The sequence below is a fragment of the Berghia stephanieae genome, chromosome 5 (assembly GCF_034508935.2).
Source record: "Berghia stephanieae isolate SIO BIC M18660-M18661 chromosome 5, UCSD_Bste_1.3, whole genome shotgun sequence".
NCBI classification, from domain to species: Eukaryota; Metazoa; Mollusca; class Gastropoda; order Nudibranchia; family Aeolidiidae; genus Berghia; species Berghia stephanieae.
Genome location: NC_088364.1, coordinates 12,627,666 through 12,642,665, shown reverse-complemented (window position 1 = coordinate 12,642,665; position 15,000 = coordinate 12,627,666). Strand labels below are relative to the sequence as shown.

The 15,000-nt window shown below is 33.6% G+C and overlaps 1 protein-coding gene across 2 annotated transcripts in view; it reads right to left on the bottom strand.

Moving 5' to 3' along the window:
* The window catches only part of LOC144972426 (uncharacterized), a 26,136-nt gene that overhangs the window by 10,384 nt on the left and 752 nt on the right, over positions 1-15,000 (bottom strand). Inside the window, exons 2-15 of one of the 2 annotated variants that reach the window (XM_078913593.1) lie at positions 14,640-14,786; positions 13,938-14,090; positions 13,503-13,621; positions 12,713-12,809; positions 12,002-12,149; positions 10,994-11,115; positions 9,633-10,041; positions 8,735-8,887; positions 8,200-8,273; positions 7,362-7,491; positions 6,298-6,332; positions 5,535-5,711; positions 4,713-4,939; positions 2,554-2,598 (exon numbers count right to left, since the gene is read on the bottom strand). In XM_078913593.1, the coding sequence (XP_078769719.1) occupies positions 2,554-2,598; positions 4,713-4,939; positions 5,535-5,711; positions 6,298-6,332; positions 7,362-7,491; positions 8,200-8,273; positions 8,735-8,887; positions 9,633-10,041; positions 10,994-11,115; positions 12,002-12,149; positions 12,713-12,809; positions 13,503-13,621; positions 13,938-14,090; positions 14,640-14,786 (2,036 nt within the window). The remainder of the gene's footprint in view (positions 1-2,553; positions 2,599-4,712; positions 4,940-5,534; positions 5,712-6,297; positions 6,333-7,361; positions 7,492-8,199; positions 8,274-8,734; positions 8,888-9,632; positions 10,042-10,993; positions 11,116-12,001; positions 12,150-12,712; positions 12,810-13,502; positions 13,622-13,937; positions 14,091-14,639; positions 14,787-15,000) is intronic. The other variant, XM_078913594.1, reaches the window with a different exon arrangement.

The following is a 15,000-nucleotide window of genomic DNA, read 5'->3' as shown; positions in this document are numbered from 1 at the left end:
ACTTGCGTTGCATTCATACCATTAAAAAGCTCTGTTCTTTTCTAATTTACGGAAATCACATTTTTGTTCATTATTTTACATTTCATAAAATAATACCGTAATATCAAGATTAGCTCTATTTCAAAAATATTAATTTACATGCAATAACAATACTTTTAAGAGGAGATGAGATAGTACTTTGAGCTCAGTCAATTTAGATAAAATAAAATAAGTCAGGCTTTCTACTTCGTCAGGTCTTTGCCTAAAGGTTGGTTGTTTCTGATGAAGATTAGAGGCTAGCACATCATAATATTGGGGGTCCCGATAGCTCAGTTGGTAGAGCACTTGGTTTACACATAAAGGGACTGAGATCGATAACGGAGGGTGGGGGAGATATATTTTTCTGACCCCCCACCCCTGTCCGCCCAGGAGTGAATGGGTAGCTGAGTCTGGTAAATTTGGTGGAAAGTACTTTGCGATAGACTAGCCTCATATCCAAAGGATAGCATACACTTGCTATTGTCCATTTCACGCTATGGAAAACAGAATAAACTCTGGCTCCATTAGGCCATGGGTCAAACTTGGGATCGATCTCGGTCCCATTGAATGTGAAGCGAATGTTCTACCATTACCAACTGAGGTATCTGGGCCCTCATGTACAGTTTTTAATGAGTCAAAACTACTCTCTAATCTCATTTGAATTAATTTACACTGGCTCTAAAAGGCATCAATATTTATTTGTTTTAAGTATTATCAGTGATTTTACAGAAAGCATTACTTAAGTTGTTTTTTTTTGGCAGGGGGGGGGGGGTTATTGTTGTTTTTTTAAATCAGCTTCTGCTCTTTAGACAAATATCAGAGTGGGGAAATATTTATGATTGTATGAAATATGAATTTTTTTCACTAAAAACCAACTGGGATATGCAAAGATATATTTTAAACATGGAAAATCTAATTTGACTGATGGCATTCATCTAGTTAAGGTGTACTTAATTAGATGAAGAGATAGATCAGGTAATAAATAATTGGAAGATGTTCAGAACAAAGATATCTCTATCTCTCTCTCTCTCTCTCTCTCTCTCTCTCTCTCTCTCTCTCTCTCTCTTCTCTTCTCTTCTCTTCTCTTCTCTCTCCCTCCTTCTCTGTGATCATTTGTGTATGTGCGCGTAGATATCTATATTGTTATTTATGTATATGAGTAATAAGTTGTAATCTAGGAACATTAAGATTTCGACACGCCCAGTCTCATGAGTGCAAAAATATATATAATATTATGTATGTGATCAAGATTGGGCTACTTGGGATTTTATTTGAATTCGGATTGACTATTGAGGGATATTCTAAAATGAATATGCTCTTTTCAAATTAAATCAAAATTCAAAATGTGCACATTGTCATAAATACTCAGTCTAAGTCAGTAATCAGGTTTATTTAGAGATGAAGATAGCTGTAAGAGTATATTATTATATACATGTACACAAAGTATGAAGCCATTCTATTTCCCCTATCAATTAGATAATAATAGCAGACCTGCCTACTGTTACGAAAAATTCGTAGAATAACGAATTTTTTATGCCAATTTCAGAATTTAATAAGCATTTCTAAGTCATTAAACTCATTGAAAATGAAAGTAGATATGGTTCAGGACACATAATTTTTAAGATTTTGAAGTGTTTATTAACATTCTTGTAAGTGTAAATTGTTGGTTTTTAAAAGCTAGGGACTACAATGTTTATCTTCAAAAGATTACGAATTTTTAAACTTCCGAGTAGGCAGGTCTGCAATAGTCAATGGAATGGAAGCTTATTTATGTTATTTACTTTTTCTAGCTTTAAGCAGCAACATTTGCCATATCAATTAAAAGCAGCTAACATGATTTCGAAATATAAAAAAAACATCTAGATCACTTTATTGATGCTAGGTATTATTCTGGGTTTTAAGCCATTTCGTCTAAATAATTTTCTATTATCATATCTACAATTTTAAGAAAGATGATCACTTTGTAACTCAAGCAAATGAAAAAATAAAGAGAGAAAAGTTTGAAATGCAAATTGTGTCTTAATTGAATGATTTGCAAAAGAATAAGTGGCTAGAATACTATAAGATACATTTGGTAAAAACTAGCGATATGATTTAATAATAATAGAAATAATGATGAAAAATAAATAATCAAAAAAAATTATTAGTTATTTTTTAAAAAATAAAAAAATAATAATAATAGAAAGCACACAAATGTGTGGGGTATAAGAGGGGGGGGGGGGGGGCGTCTTTTTGTGTTATAAATAAAAATGGATATTTATTAACCTGTGGTCTTAGAAATGTATAAGAACTGACTAATATTATGACTTCAGTTCGTATATCGTATTTTTACTAATAATAGATAGAAAACGATGCATAAAAAGATGTGTGATAAAGAAGGAGTGATCGCTCCCCAAGCTTTTCAAAGTAATGAATAACTAACTACCTACAATACTATGGAATCAAAGTGGAGTAAACTAGTGATATATATATATAGTAACAAGGGGGATAATAATAATAATAATATGTGACTAGATAGATAGGGGTGATTGCTACCTGAGCTCTTCTGCGGTATATTTTTCTCTCTGTACCTCCTTTGGACTGGAAAATTACCACAATTTACATGCATGTTAAACGAATAAAATATAAGGAGAAAGAAGTAAATTCTATATATGCATGCCCATGCACTTCCAACATGCACATGTTACACATAATAATATGTAATGGTGAAATTATGACTTGAACAACCATCATATAATACACAAATTTAATACACAAATTTATAATATCTACTCACACCCAGAGACCATCGTTTATCCTATTAAACATTACGAAAAACTCATGAAATGAGATGAATTCAACCATTCAATTCGAAAATGAGAAAATAAATCAATTTACAAAAGCAATGAAATTTGCGTAATCTTATGTAGAAAATTTGAATCTGTTTTGAGGTTAAAAACAATGTTTTACTCGGATTTTATCATATACCAAAATATTCACATTGAGGATTGGCATTATACGGCAGAACTAAAATAACAGACGTCAGTCACAAAGCAGCGTCAAAAACGTTTATAATAAGGATCTGTAGTATCTTACGAAAGAAAATCAGGATAAGCTGAAAGTGAGGCACAGACTTCGGTGACTGACAAACTCAAGTCACTGTAAAATTTTTTATCCTAAATGTATTTTAGAACAAATCTTAGTTTGTTTCAAGTGAGAGTTTTATTTAAAAAATCTGTTGTAAAATTGTAAGAAACAGATTATTAAAACCTTCAAGTTTTTTATTATTTTTATTTTTTTATATCATTTCAAAATATCTACTAAGTATTCAAACCTATGAATTTATCCGTCTACAATTTTTTCGTTGCCTATATGTCTTTTATCTCTTTCTTGGACCTTAATTTAGATTTTCTTTTTCTCTTTCCTTCAGTTTTCTATTTAAAATTTCAAAAACTTAGAGAAAGTGACATTTTCTAAAGAAATGATATTATTCATCTTGAATTGCTTAAGCAAAGGTAAAATAAAAAGCATGCCATGAGAAAACAGGTGAATATATGGATGACTGAATGAATGAATAGATAAATATATCCCACATCACTTGAAGGCTCATGCCATCAAATGTATTCAAGCAGCTTATATCACATTGCGTTAAGGATGTTTACAGTATGTGAATTTTTGCAGGATAATAACAGAGATTTTTTTTTATTAAGCGTTTATAAAATTTATATCAAGCTTAAAGGAATATCATCTTGTTGAAATGACCTTTAAAATGTCACAAGCACCAAAGAACCCCACAAAACAACATAATATATATAAATTAAATAAATAATACAAAAAACGGGGAACGAATGGGAGGGAGAGATAGGAGGGAATCAGTTAAAGCAGGGATAATCATTGTTTTCCAAAATGATTGTACATTTTAAAAAAAATGAGACCTGCCATGTGCAGTAACAAGACGGATGGTCCTGTCCTCAACTCTTCATTTCTGTCGATTTTTTTTACCTAATCTTACACAAGTAGTGGTCATTCACAGTATGAAATAATAAACAAACACAAAAAAGGAGGGAAAAACAAATAAACAGCCAAAAATAGTGAAAGGCACATGAACTTGGGAATAACCCCCCCCCCCCCTCCAACATTGAAAGCGAGGTGGCATTCGGATGATGATAAAGTTAACTGGATTTTTTTTTTGTGAGGGGGGAGGGGGGGGGGAGGTTTCTTAAGAAAGCACTGATATAATGCATCAACATATCAATACACTGTTTATGGATTAGTATGATAAGCAATATCTTGATTAAATTGATTTAAAGGTTACTCAAGTACAATTTTCTATTTATGATTTTTCTCTCTATTTTTTTCTCAAAATTTGATAAGCACGCTTTGTGTTGCAAAAGCATTTATCAACAAAAATTTCAAAAGATTAAAAATGTCTAAAACTAATTCGAAATATTTTTAAACAGTCTGCAGTATATCATAACGCCTTCCTCCGGATCTATTACTAGATTGAGTTTCAATTAGCTTTTGTGTTGATCTATTAAATATACTTTGGGCATTCTTTGATTAACTGTCACATAATCGTATTTCTATTAATATATAAATGATTGAATATGGATTAATAATAAATGTATTCCCCTCCCTCCACCCCCAACCCCCCCAACTCTCTCCCTCCAATCAAACATGAAATATGATAATACAAACACCAAAAATGCCCTTACCCTGAGGATTTATTACTGGCAGCGCCATCTCGTTCCAACATCCGTCGGAACTTTCTCTCGAGACGAGTCGGTCCAGGTGTGGATGGCTTGATTTTCTCTCGATAAAGGACGAGTTTGGTTTCCTCCATCAGATTTCGTTGATCGACCAATCGTTCAGCAGGTTTGCGCACTTCAGGCTCTGGCTTAGCAAAATGGCTTGCAAAGTGAGGGAATTCTTTGTTTAAACTCTGGAATAAATTAAACATCAAATATGTATGATGACTGAGTGAACAAATAAAAATTACAGAATTGAATCTCAGGGTAAAATTGCCACTAAAAAACTGAATTGAATATAATAACGATGAGAAATACAGAGTCGTACACTTTCCTCGTCCTCTTGTTCTTCATACAAATCTTAATATCTGAAAATCATGACCTTATTTTCTTTGTACAAATTTCAAGTATTTCTCATTTCCATTGATTCCTCATCATAAATATTTTGTCTAAGCAAGAACGAAGAATATGTACTGCACTGTATGTTGTTTGAAGGTTCTTGCTGATTCAGAAACTGCATTCATATTCTGCATATTAACTCTAAATTCCAACAGCGCCGCAAATTGAGCTAGGGCAAGGTGACTCGCTCAAGGCCACACAGTGCAGTGAGGGGCGATTGAACTCAGTGCCTTTTGGGTATGAAGCATAGACCACGCTGTGGGACATAAGTGGGATAGGTGGGATCCCGCAGAATTCTTATTTTTCAAGGTTTTCATCATTTTATTACTCTATGTGAAAAAAAAAATCCAGAAATTTTTTTTTATAAAGAACAAAACAAAATTAACATACTGTCCTGGTAATCGGTAAGACGTGGGGAGGTGGGATTGGTTTAGGATAGAAGACCAGTCTCCCTGCTGTAAACGTGCTAGACCTCTTGACTTCCTTCTCCTGACCAGATGAAAGTGGCAGGCCATCCTCTGTCTTTTGTCTGGTTGAAGCTGGAGCTGTCTGGGGCATGTCACTTGTCTGATTCCAAAATAAAATAAAACACAAAAAGAGATACATGAGAAACGGGAAACTTGTAGCTCAGTTACAAGAAAATGACAATAATATTGAATAAAATAAGTAGAAAAAAACAGTCCTTTAAAGCCATATGGCTAAAACAAGTACTCGTAGTTCTTCAGAGCCATTAGGCTCATGGAGCTGGAGTTTATCCTGGTTTCTAAAGAGTAAAACGGACAACAGCAATTGCATGCTGCTCTTTGGATAGGATGCTGGTCTATCATAAGTACTTTCTGCTAGATCTAATAGACTCAGCTACCCAATTACTGGTGGATGGACACGGGGGTCAGAGAAAAAAACTCGACTGCACCCAGGATCAAACTCTGAGCCTTTTTGTGTGAAGCAAGTGCTCTCCCAACTGAGCTATCAGGACCTGATGTACACAGAATTTATTCTGGTTTCTTTCATACTATGTAGACAAAGTTGAACACTTTGTACTGTTGCATTGTTTGGGAGTTAGTGAAGCATTGTTTAGTGCATTAAGCATCGTGAATTTGTGGACATGTACTGTGTAAATATTTTCATAAATACAATTGGCAAAAAGACTTACCCTTGTCGAGGAGGAACCAGGCTTCATTTTCATACCTGTTGAATATTGAAAATAAAATTAGGTTTGCATAAATGAATCATGCACATGAAGTATGATGGTTGATTTCTATTGTAATGATGTAGGCTGAAAATATTAAAAGGTATGTATAAAGCAGTTCCTGATAGAGCAGAAAGAAAAGGAAGAAAAATATCATCCCCAAAAAATTTACATTTTAACTGTGCGATTGAATTGCGTCAAGAGCATGATTGCTTCCATTATTTATCAGTGATGATACTGACATAAAGTCAAAATTGAAGTATTTTTTAAGACAAACAACAAACTCACTTGGTTCATTATTGAATAACAGGGAAAGTAGCAGGGTAATAAATGGAGGAAAAAGACAAAAACAAAACAAAAAACGGGGATTTCTGCAGATTCGCAGAAAAATAGCATCATTGAGGTAAAGTTTGGTCTGTAGACCTCACCATTTCCCATTGGTTTGCAGACACATGCACAATGAACAAGTAGTGGTCCCAGACATAATTCATTATCATTAGGCTAGGTATCAATCATGTCACTATTACATTTTAAAAAAGTAGTCCTTTAGAGCCATGAGATCCATGGAGTCGGAGCTTATTCCAGTTTCTGTAGCATGAAATGGAAAATAGCAATTTCTGGTCTATTGCAAAGCACGGTCCACCATCTCTGACAGAACCAGCTACCCATTCACTGCTGGGTGGACAGGGGGATCAGAAAAAATCTCGACTGCGCACAGGATCAATCTCAGTCCCTTTGCATGTGAAGCGAATGCTCTACCAACTGAGCTATTGGGACCCCCTCACTAGTCTATACCACTCATCATTATTTTCTGAAACATTGGGTTTGTTCAAAGCCTTTTAAAAAAATACTCTGGAAATATTATAATTTATTCCCAAACATTTTAAACAGAGTATTTTTTAAAAGGCTTTGAACAAACACAAGGTTTCAGAAAATGTTTGGGAATAAATTATAATATTTCCAATCTTAAAACAAGCTCTATTCATCAATAAACAAGTCACATGATCTGGCTCTAAGCTAAAACTTACCATCATAGCTTTGAAATATGCTTCTTTCCCTTGGCAAATTTTCTTTTCCCTTGACAGATAGCATAGTGGCATTGTACACTTTGTCATACATTCCATGCACTCGAGTAGCTAATTTATCCAAGGCGATTCTCTGACAGGGTGAGAAACAACAAAAAAATATTATACACAATTGCAAATTATGTACGTATTTACCATTCCTCATGAAAGTTAGTTATTTTCATTCATATAATTTTTGTTCATTTTGATTTCTTACTTGGAACAAAATATGAAACAAAAATTGTCACTGGCAGGGACAAATTCAATCTAAAATTCACATCATGTTTTCCTCTTCTGATCTAAATTCACATGAAGAAACTAACGGAAATGTAATTCCAAAACAGTTATATTTTTTCTTTTTTTTTTCTCTTCTTTTTATTTTGAGGGGGGGGAGGGTAAAAATAAAATAACATTTTCTCCAGACATTTCAAAGATTGGCTAAGGCAAAATACACCTTTAAAAAAAAATGTCATCACAAAATCCTTCGTGAAAGATAAATTATGAGACCTAAAAACAACCTACTGGCTCGATAAGGTTAAAACAGATGCCAAAATTGAATTTGAATCTGATTATGAAATTAGAGTCAAGTTGAAATGCTTTTATTGAGAAGTTGTAGTTTTTTAAACTGAAAAAAACACTGGAAATTCATAATTTTGACTTGAATGTTGATTTCTGGCATTGTTTGACCCCACCTAATACTATATTTGGGTAGAAAATCACAAATATTAAATATTCTGAAAACTACTAAATACCTAATATGGTGATTCTAATGTATTTTTTTGTTATTTTGAACTCAACTTACATGGATATCTTTGATGTCACTTCCTTTTCTTCTTGGTCTCCATGGCAATTCATCAAAATCTTTCTTGGTGTCCTCTGTGAAAAGTATTATAGTTCAAAATGCCAAATATGAGTTTGACAAAAAGACACGGAACAAAATAAATGACAAGGATGATAATATCAAACGATTGTTTAAATTATAACATGTTATCAATTTATATTCTTTTGTTTGCAATGAAAGCAATAATTCTTTATTTTTATCAAAACTCATTAACAAAAGCAGATTTGGCAATGCAAGCATTATGGCTTGACATCATTTCCCAACGCTTTATTTCTGCTGTTATTGATTTTTTTTTCTGTCTGCGGACACCATGAAATTAATCTTTTTTATCCATCTATTGTCTATTTCTCTAGTCAAACACCCTTTCTTTTCTATTTTTCTTTCATATCACTGGATCCATTTATATTCTTGTCTGATTTTAAATATTTATCAAATTGTAAGTAAAAAATTATCTTACACCAATGCCTGCAACCAAAATGTTCACTATATGGCTTACCTTTTGTGATGAAGGATCCGGGGACTGCTAGCCCCATCTGGTGGTAAGACAGGGGATCCATAGCTGTAAGAATATCTGCAAAGTCACTGTACTCAAATCGATGATGTTCTGATTGCCAGTATTCCTTGCCAAGGTCACGATGTGTAGGTTCTTCTGGAGAACATATCAAACAATTTGATAGATTATTAGTAAAGATTTTATGAAGCCAAACATCTCATCCCTTATCACTTATGTGTGGGTTCCTCATTGAACTGTTCTTACGTGTATTAGTTAAATTTTCAACGTTATCTAACATCAAAAAAACGTAAAATTAAAAAAAATATAATGATAAAATCAAATCAACGTTTTCCAACAACAGTGCACACAACTTTGTCTTCAATGTAAATAATCTTTCATTGATTACTTTAGTATCAATTGTCATCAAAACATTTTATGGTTAATACTTGCAGTTTTATGTCTTTTGAAAGTTTTGAAATCATGAGCAAGCTCCTACAAATATACAAACATATAGAAATACACAAGATTGAATCCTGACAGCATAAAAGTTAAAATGATGAAGTATCAAATTGATATACAAGCCACCAAGCTGGATACCACACATCACATCAGTGATATATTTAATCCTTTTAGTTTTTTTGAGATTTACCATGATCCTATTCAATGTTTTTTTTTCAAATTGTTGTTATGTTCCATTTTACTGAAACGAGGGTAAACTTTGCCCCGTGGGCTTCATGGCTCTGAAATATTATTTACATTTTTAAAAAATATTTTATGATAGATATGTATCCTATCAAAATGGTAGAATGTAATTTCGTTTACACATTTCACCAGGATCAACTCTTAAAAGAAGTCTCAAAACTCAAAACCAATAACTGACAGATCAATATCATTCACTCACCGTCCTCTTCTTCTTGTGCATCAGCTGACATTCCTGTCACCTCTGTGATAAATGTTGTCTTTGTCTTTTCCCTCTCACCTCTTCTTTCTTTCCCATCTTCTTCTTCACCTTCTTCCTCTTCTTCCTCATCTTCAACTCCATCATCAACCTCCTCTTTTTTCTCCTCATCCTCCTCCGCCTCTTCATCATAAAAACCTCTTTCATCAGCTTCACTCTCTTCATCACTTCCTCTTTCCTCTTCATCATCATAGGCAAATCCTGATCGCATATCAACAGTCACATGTCTTTTTTCCTCTTCACCAGCCCTCTCCTCTTCTTCCTCATCACCGTCCTCCTCTTCGTCATCTCTATCACGACCTTCATCATCGTAGTTTTGATATGCCCCATCATCTGTGTCATCTCTCTGAAACTGAATAGAAAATTCTACTATAAGTTTGGATGCCAATCAAATTAATACTGTTAATGATTTAATGTGGGAGGTAACGAGATCTATTTTATATGCATGATCATCAGGGAAAAAAAAAAAGTAGTCCTTCAGAGTCATCAGCTCCATGGAGCTGGAGTTTATCCTGGTTTCCATAGCGTGAAATAGACAATAGCAATTGCTTGCTATCCTTTGGATAGGACGCTTGTCTATCGCAAAGTACTTTCTGCAAAATCTATAACAGACCCAGCTACCCATTCACTGCTGGATAGACAGGGGGATCAGAAAAAAATCTCGACTGCACCCAGGATCGATCTCGGCCCCTTTGCATGTGAAGCGAGTGCTCTACCAACTGAGCTTACGGAATCCCCACCATCAGCGATAACTCTTTTGAAATCTTTCGACTGGCCTTGGTCGGTATTGGTTTGTTGATATTTTTTTTTTAAGATGAAAATATTGGTTGTTTAAAGCAACAGTTAGGGGAAGCTAGATGGATATGTATCCTTCTCTGTGATTTAAGGGTGATACCATTTCATGAAGAGAAGCTTTGTACAAAATATTTTCATATATGGTCTTTACAAGAACATTTGTTAGGCTTTTTAAATTTCAGCAAAGGGCATTAGTGAATCATGTGAATCATAAAATCTTTTGTCTAATGAATGATAATTCTGCAACTCTCTCTCTCTCTCTCTCTCTCTCTCTCTCTCTCTCTCTCTCTCTCTCTCTCTCTCTCTCTCTCTCTCTTTCTCTCTCTCTCTCTCTCTCTCTCTCTCTCTCTCTCTCTCTCTCTATCTCTCTTTTTTCTTTTTTTTTTTTCCTTTCTCTTTCTCTCTCTCTTTCTTTCTCTCTCCCTGTCTCAGAATAGAGTCCCCTCTTCGAAGACAATATAGATATATAATTCTCTAAGCCACTTGGTTGAATCTAGTAACTTCATTACCGTTCCATCATGAAGCAAGTCTGGGGTTGAAGTGACCTTGACAGGAGATGCAGCAGTCACTGACATTTCTTTGACAACTGAGAATTTCTCACTTCCAGATTCCTCTGCAATTTCACCGTGGCCTGATGAAGGAAAATTGAAAAAAAATCTAAATAAATAAATCAAAAATATTTCTTTGCTAGTTGTGTCAGACAGTGCCTTGAACATTTTTCAGAATAGAGGGTAATAGGATAGTCATAAGGATAAACAGATTTGGATTCACTTACGTCTATAAGCATCCCCCAAAAAAGTAGGATGAGGTGAAAAAGTTAAATCCAGGATCATAAGTAGGTCTTAGGAGCAATTAAAATAAAGATATTTAAAAAGATAAGATAACATTCCCTTTATTTATCCCTAAGGGGAAATTTTTCCTTAGGGTCTACTCCAAGGGAAGACTGGAATAATCCAGGCATTAGCCGCGATGCAACACCATAAATTGAGCTAAAGCGAGGTGACTTGCTCAAGAGGTTACCCAGCACAGCGGGGTATGGAACTCAGTACCTTCTACCAATGAAGCATAGGTTATACCGCTATGTAATGCTGCCCTGTCCCTGCATTAATCTGTCTCTATAGATTCCATTGAGACATATTACATCTCACATCATAATGTCTTTAATTACAAACACATCATTGTAATTCTGATTCCTTTGTCAATCAAGCAGTGAATCTATTAGATCTGGTAGAAAGTACTTTTTGATAAGTAGTAGTTGTTGTAGTAAGCCTCGGAGTCTGACTGACGCTTTCTGAGAAATGTGTGAATCAGTCAAAGAGATTTTTTTTTAATTCGAGGAGTATAGCTGCTCTCTTCATCCATGATGTTAATTGTTTCCATTGGTCACTGGTAAACGCAGTGTCCAATCCAAAGTGTAACAATCAATTGTTAAATGTTTGATAGCTGTTGCAGGCAGCATACACACGCCTTTTGACTCAAAAGGCTACTTTAACATTATGACCAATTCAAACATCTACCTGATGTTAGGGATACCATGGAGTCATGAAGCGGTTTCCGATGATCAGCTATTCTTCCTCGACTCACTGGTATCCCGTCTGTATTGAATGACACATCTTCTTGAGAGCTGATGAGTCCTTTGTTGCCAGTATGAGAGGTAGAAACATCCTAGGAAATAAAATTGATAAAAAAGGTGTTATGCTTTGTTTTTTTTTGGTGTGAATGCTTTGACAAAAATGATAACCGTTGAAATTAGCAAAATTATTCTCAGCCTAAATTTGAATACAATTTGACATGAAATTTTCCTTCTATATGTTGACATCAGTTTTTCCTTAATATTCTTTAAAATATTCTTTGAATAATCAAAACTTTTATAGTATAGCATGACACAATGAATACTTATCACACTAATACTGATTGACGCCAATAGCCGAGTGGTATGGTGTCTTATCTTACCACAAAGTAAAGCAATGGAACCAGAGGGATGAAAAAAAATGACTGTGGCCTAAGTGTTGTGTCCTTTAAGGCACTTTTCACACAGTACCCTTCTTAGATCAGTTATAAACGACTATCAGTTGAATAGTGTGAGTGACATTACAAAATCAACCTAACTGGAGACTTATGAGGGAATCAATAGATCAGTGTGAAGTGCAATGAGCATGATAAAATTAATAATTGTTGAATATAAATAGGCTTGTATATCACAAGAAATTATAATTTTATCAATTTACTTGAAATCCGACATGTCTGTTTAACAGGTCACTCTCAGATGTGTAGCCAATTTCACTTCCCAGGAGTTGAGTGATGGAGTGGTGGCGGGCATGTTCACTTAAAAAAGAAAATAGTTTGATTACAACATTTATATGTTTAAAAAGAAAATATTTATAAATAATACTTTTAAAACTGGTAAATAGTGATAGAGAGTATTGTAATATAAACTTACAAAATATGAGCTTGAGAGAAAGCATCATGTCTTAATGACAGAGAATTGTTATTCTGAAGAATGATAGAACCAGTGGACCAATAACACTAGCAAAAATCTTAAAGGTGTGAATGATATAGTAAAATACAAAGCAAAAATAAAAATGCAAGAAAGAATAATTCCTCCAGGAAGGCTGATGATATTAGGGATGATTGATCTTATTTTATTTCTCTGCTATGCCAGGCACTGTATCATTCACATCATTTCAGATTGTTAACTTGCACCAGTGTCTGCTTCAATTTTTAAAGCTTTCTTTTCAACAAGTAATAACTAATTTTCATCAGTTTTCCTTATCTGAATGTTGAAAAATGATATGGAAATTGAAATTCTGATAACAAAAAGCAGGAGTAACTTCTAAAATTATCATTTGTTGTGACGGAAAAGCAGGGAGTATATATGGTAACAATTTGATTTTTTTGGAAACACAAACATTCTAAAATCATACAGAGGTGGCTATATATTCACCAATTCACTTTTTTTTAAAAAAATACTCACAATTTTAAGTGGTTTACAATTTGTAATAGGAGTCACTCACTCACCTTGTATACATTCGTTCATAACTGTCTAATGGTCTCATTCTACGGGTCTGCTCTCCTTCACTGTCCGTATCAAAGCCATAGTTTGGAGCAGTTATAAATCTGTTACTTGGCCTACGACTCTGAATAAATAACAATAAATCATGTATATTATCAACTAGTAATTTCAGGAAGGAGTTTTAAAACAATCAATAATTATGAGTTAAATTCATAAACATTGTCACAAGTGATCACAGCTAGAAAAATATCATATCCAATGATTTTAAATTTTTAAAAGGAAGAGATGATTCAAAAAAAAAAAAAATTAAAAGGAAAAGAAAAGTAAAAGAAGGGACTGGATTTGAAAGCAGTCCTTAAATTTTTTTTTTTTAAAAGAACAAAAAACAAAAACATGAGGCCAATAGTGCCACAACTAATCCAAGTAGGTTTGAATCTTACCTTCAGTCTCTTTTTGCCACAGAGCTCTCCCATCTTATCCTCCAGCCATATAACCCTTTTTCTGGCAGCATTTATGTCTCCAATACCTTTGTGAAGCGCATCATTCAAATCAGTTCTGGCATAAGATAGCTCACTGTTGATTTTGTCCATCACCTGATAATAAAATGTGTTGAATTTTTTTTTGTTTTAAAGAGCCAAACGTATTTTCTACAGTAATATTGTCAATATCTTTAGGTCCATAAGGATCAAAAGTTTGGCTATAATACATTTGACAGAATCAATAAATGCATGCTTTGACCTATTATTTCCTCTTGTTCTTTCAATAAAATAAACAATTACTGTTAGATAACTACGGATATAAAGGGTCGTTTTTGTTTGGTTTTAGTTTTCTGCCCAAGATTGTTCTTTATATTCGTGTCCTTCACTAGCTACAATCAATCAGTCACTGGAATAGTCATGATTATAACAAGACAAAATACTTAAAGTAAAGCCAAAAGGTATCAAATAGATTACAGAAATGGATTAAATTTTCAATGAACAATTACTATTTGATTCAAACAATGGTTTATAAAAAAAAAAGAGCACATTTATTTTTAAAAACAAGAGAAATTCAAAAATTGTCGAGCATCACCAGATGTTGAAATTTTCCGTTCCTTGTGCTGTAAACGTTTATAATCTATCATAGCCTTATTTCCTATCTACCTGAAGCACAAGTACGAGCTTGTCAGAGCGAGCCTTTAGTGTAGCTGCTTCATCTCTGAGGGTCTCCATTTGCTCCACTGACTTTGCAGAGTCGAGTTCTTGCAAGACTGACTGGAGTTCAAATTGTACTTGACGAACATTCCGAACCTGATATATAAAGGAGATGTTCATAGAGGATTATGATGATATAAGTGATGATGATGATGATGATGATGATTATTATTATTATTATTACTATTATTATTATTATTATTATTATTATTATTATTATTATTATTATTATTATTATTATTATTATTATTATTATTATATACAATGTATGAGAATAAAAATGATAATCAGTACCACATTTGACATTTGA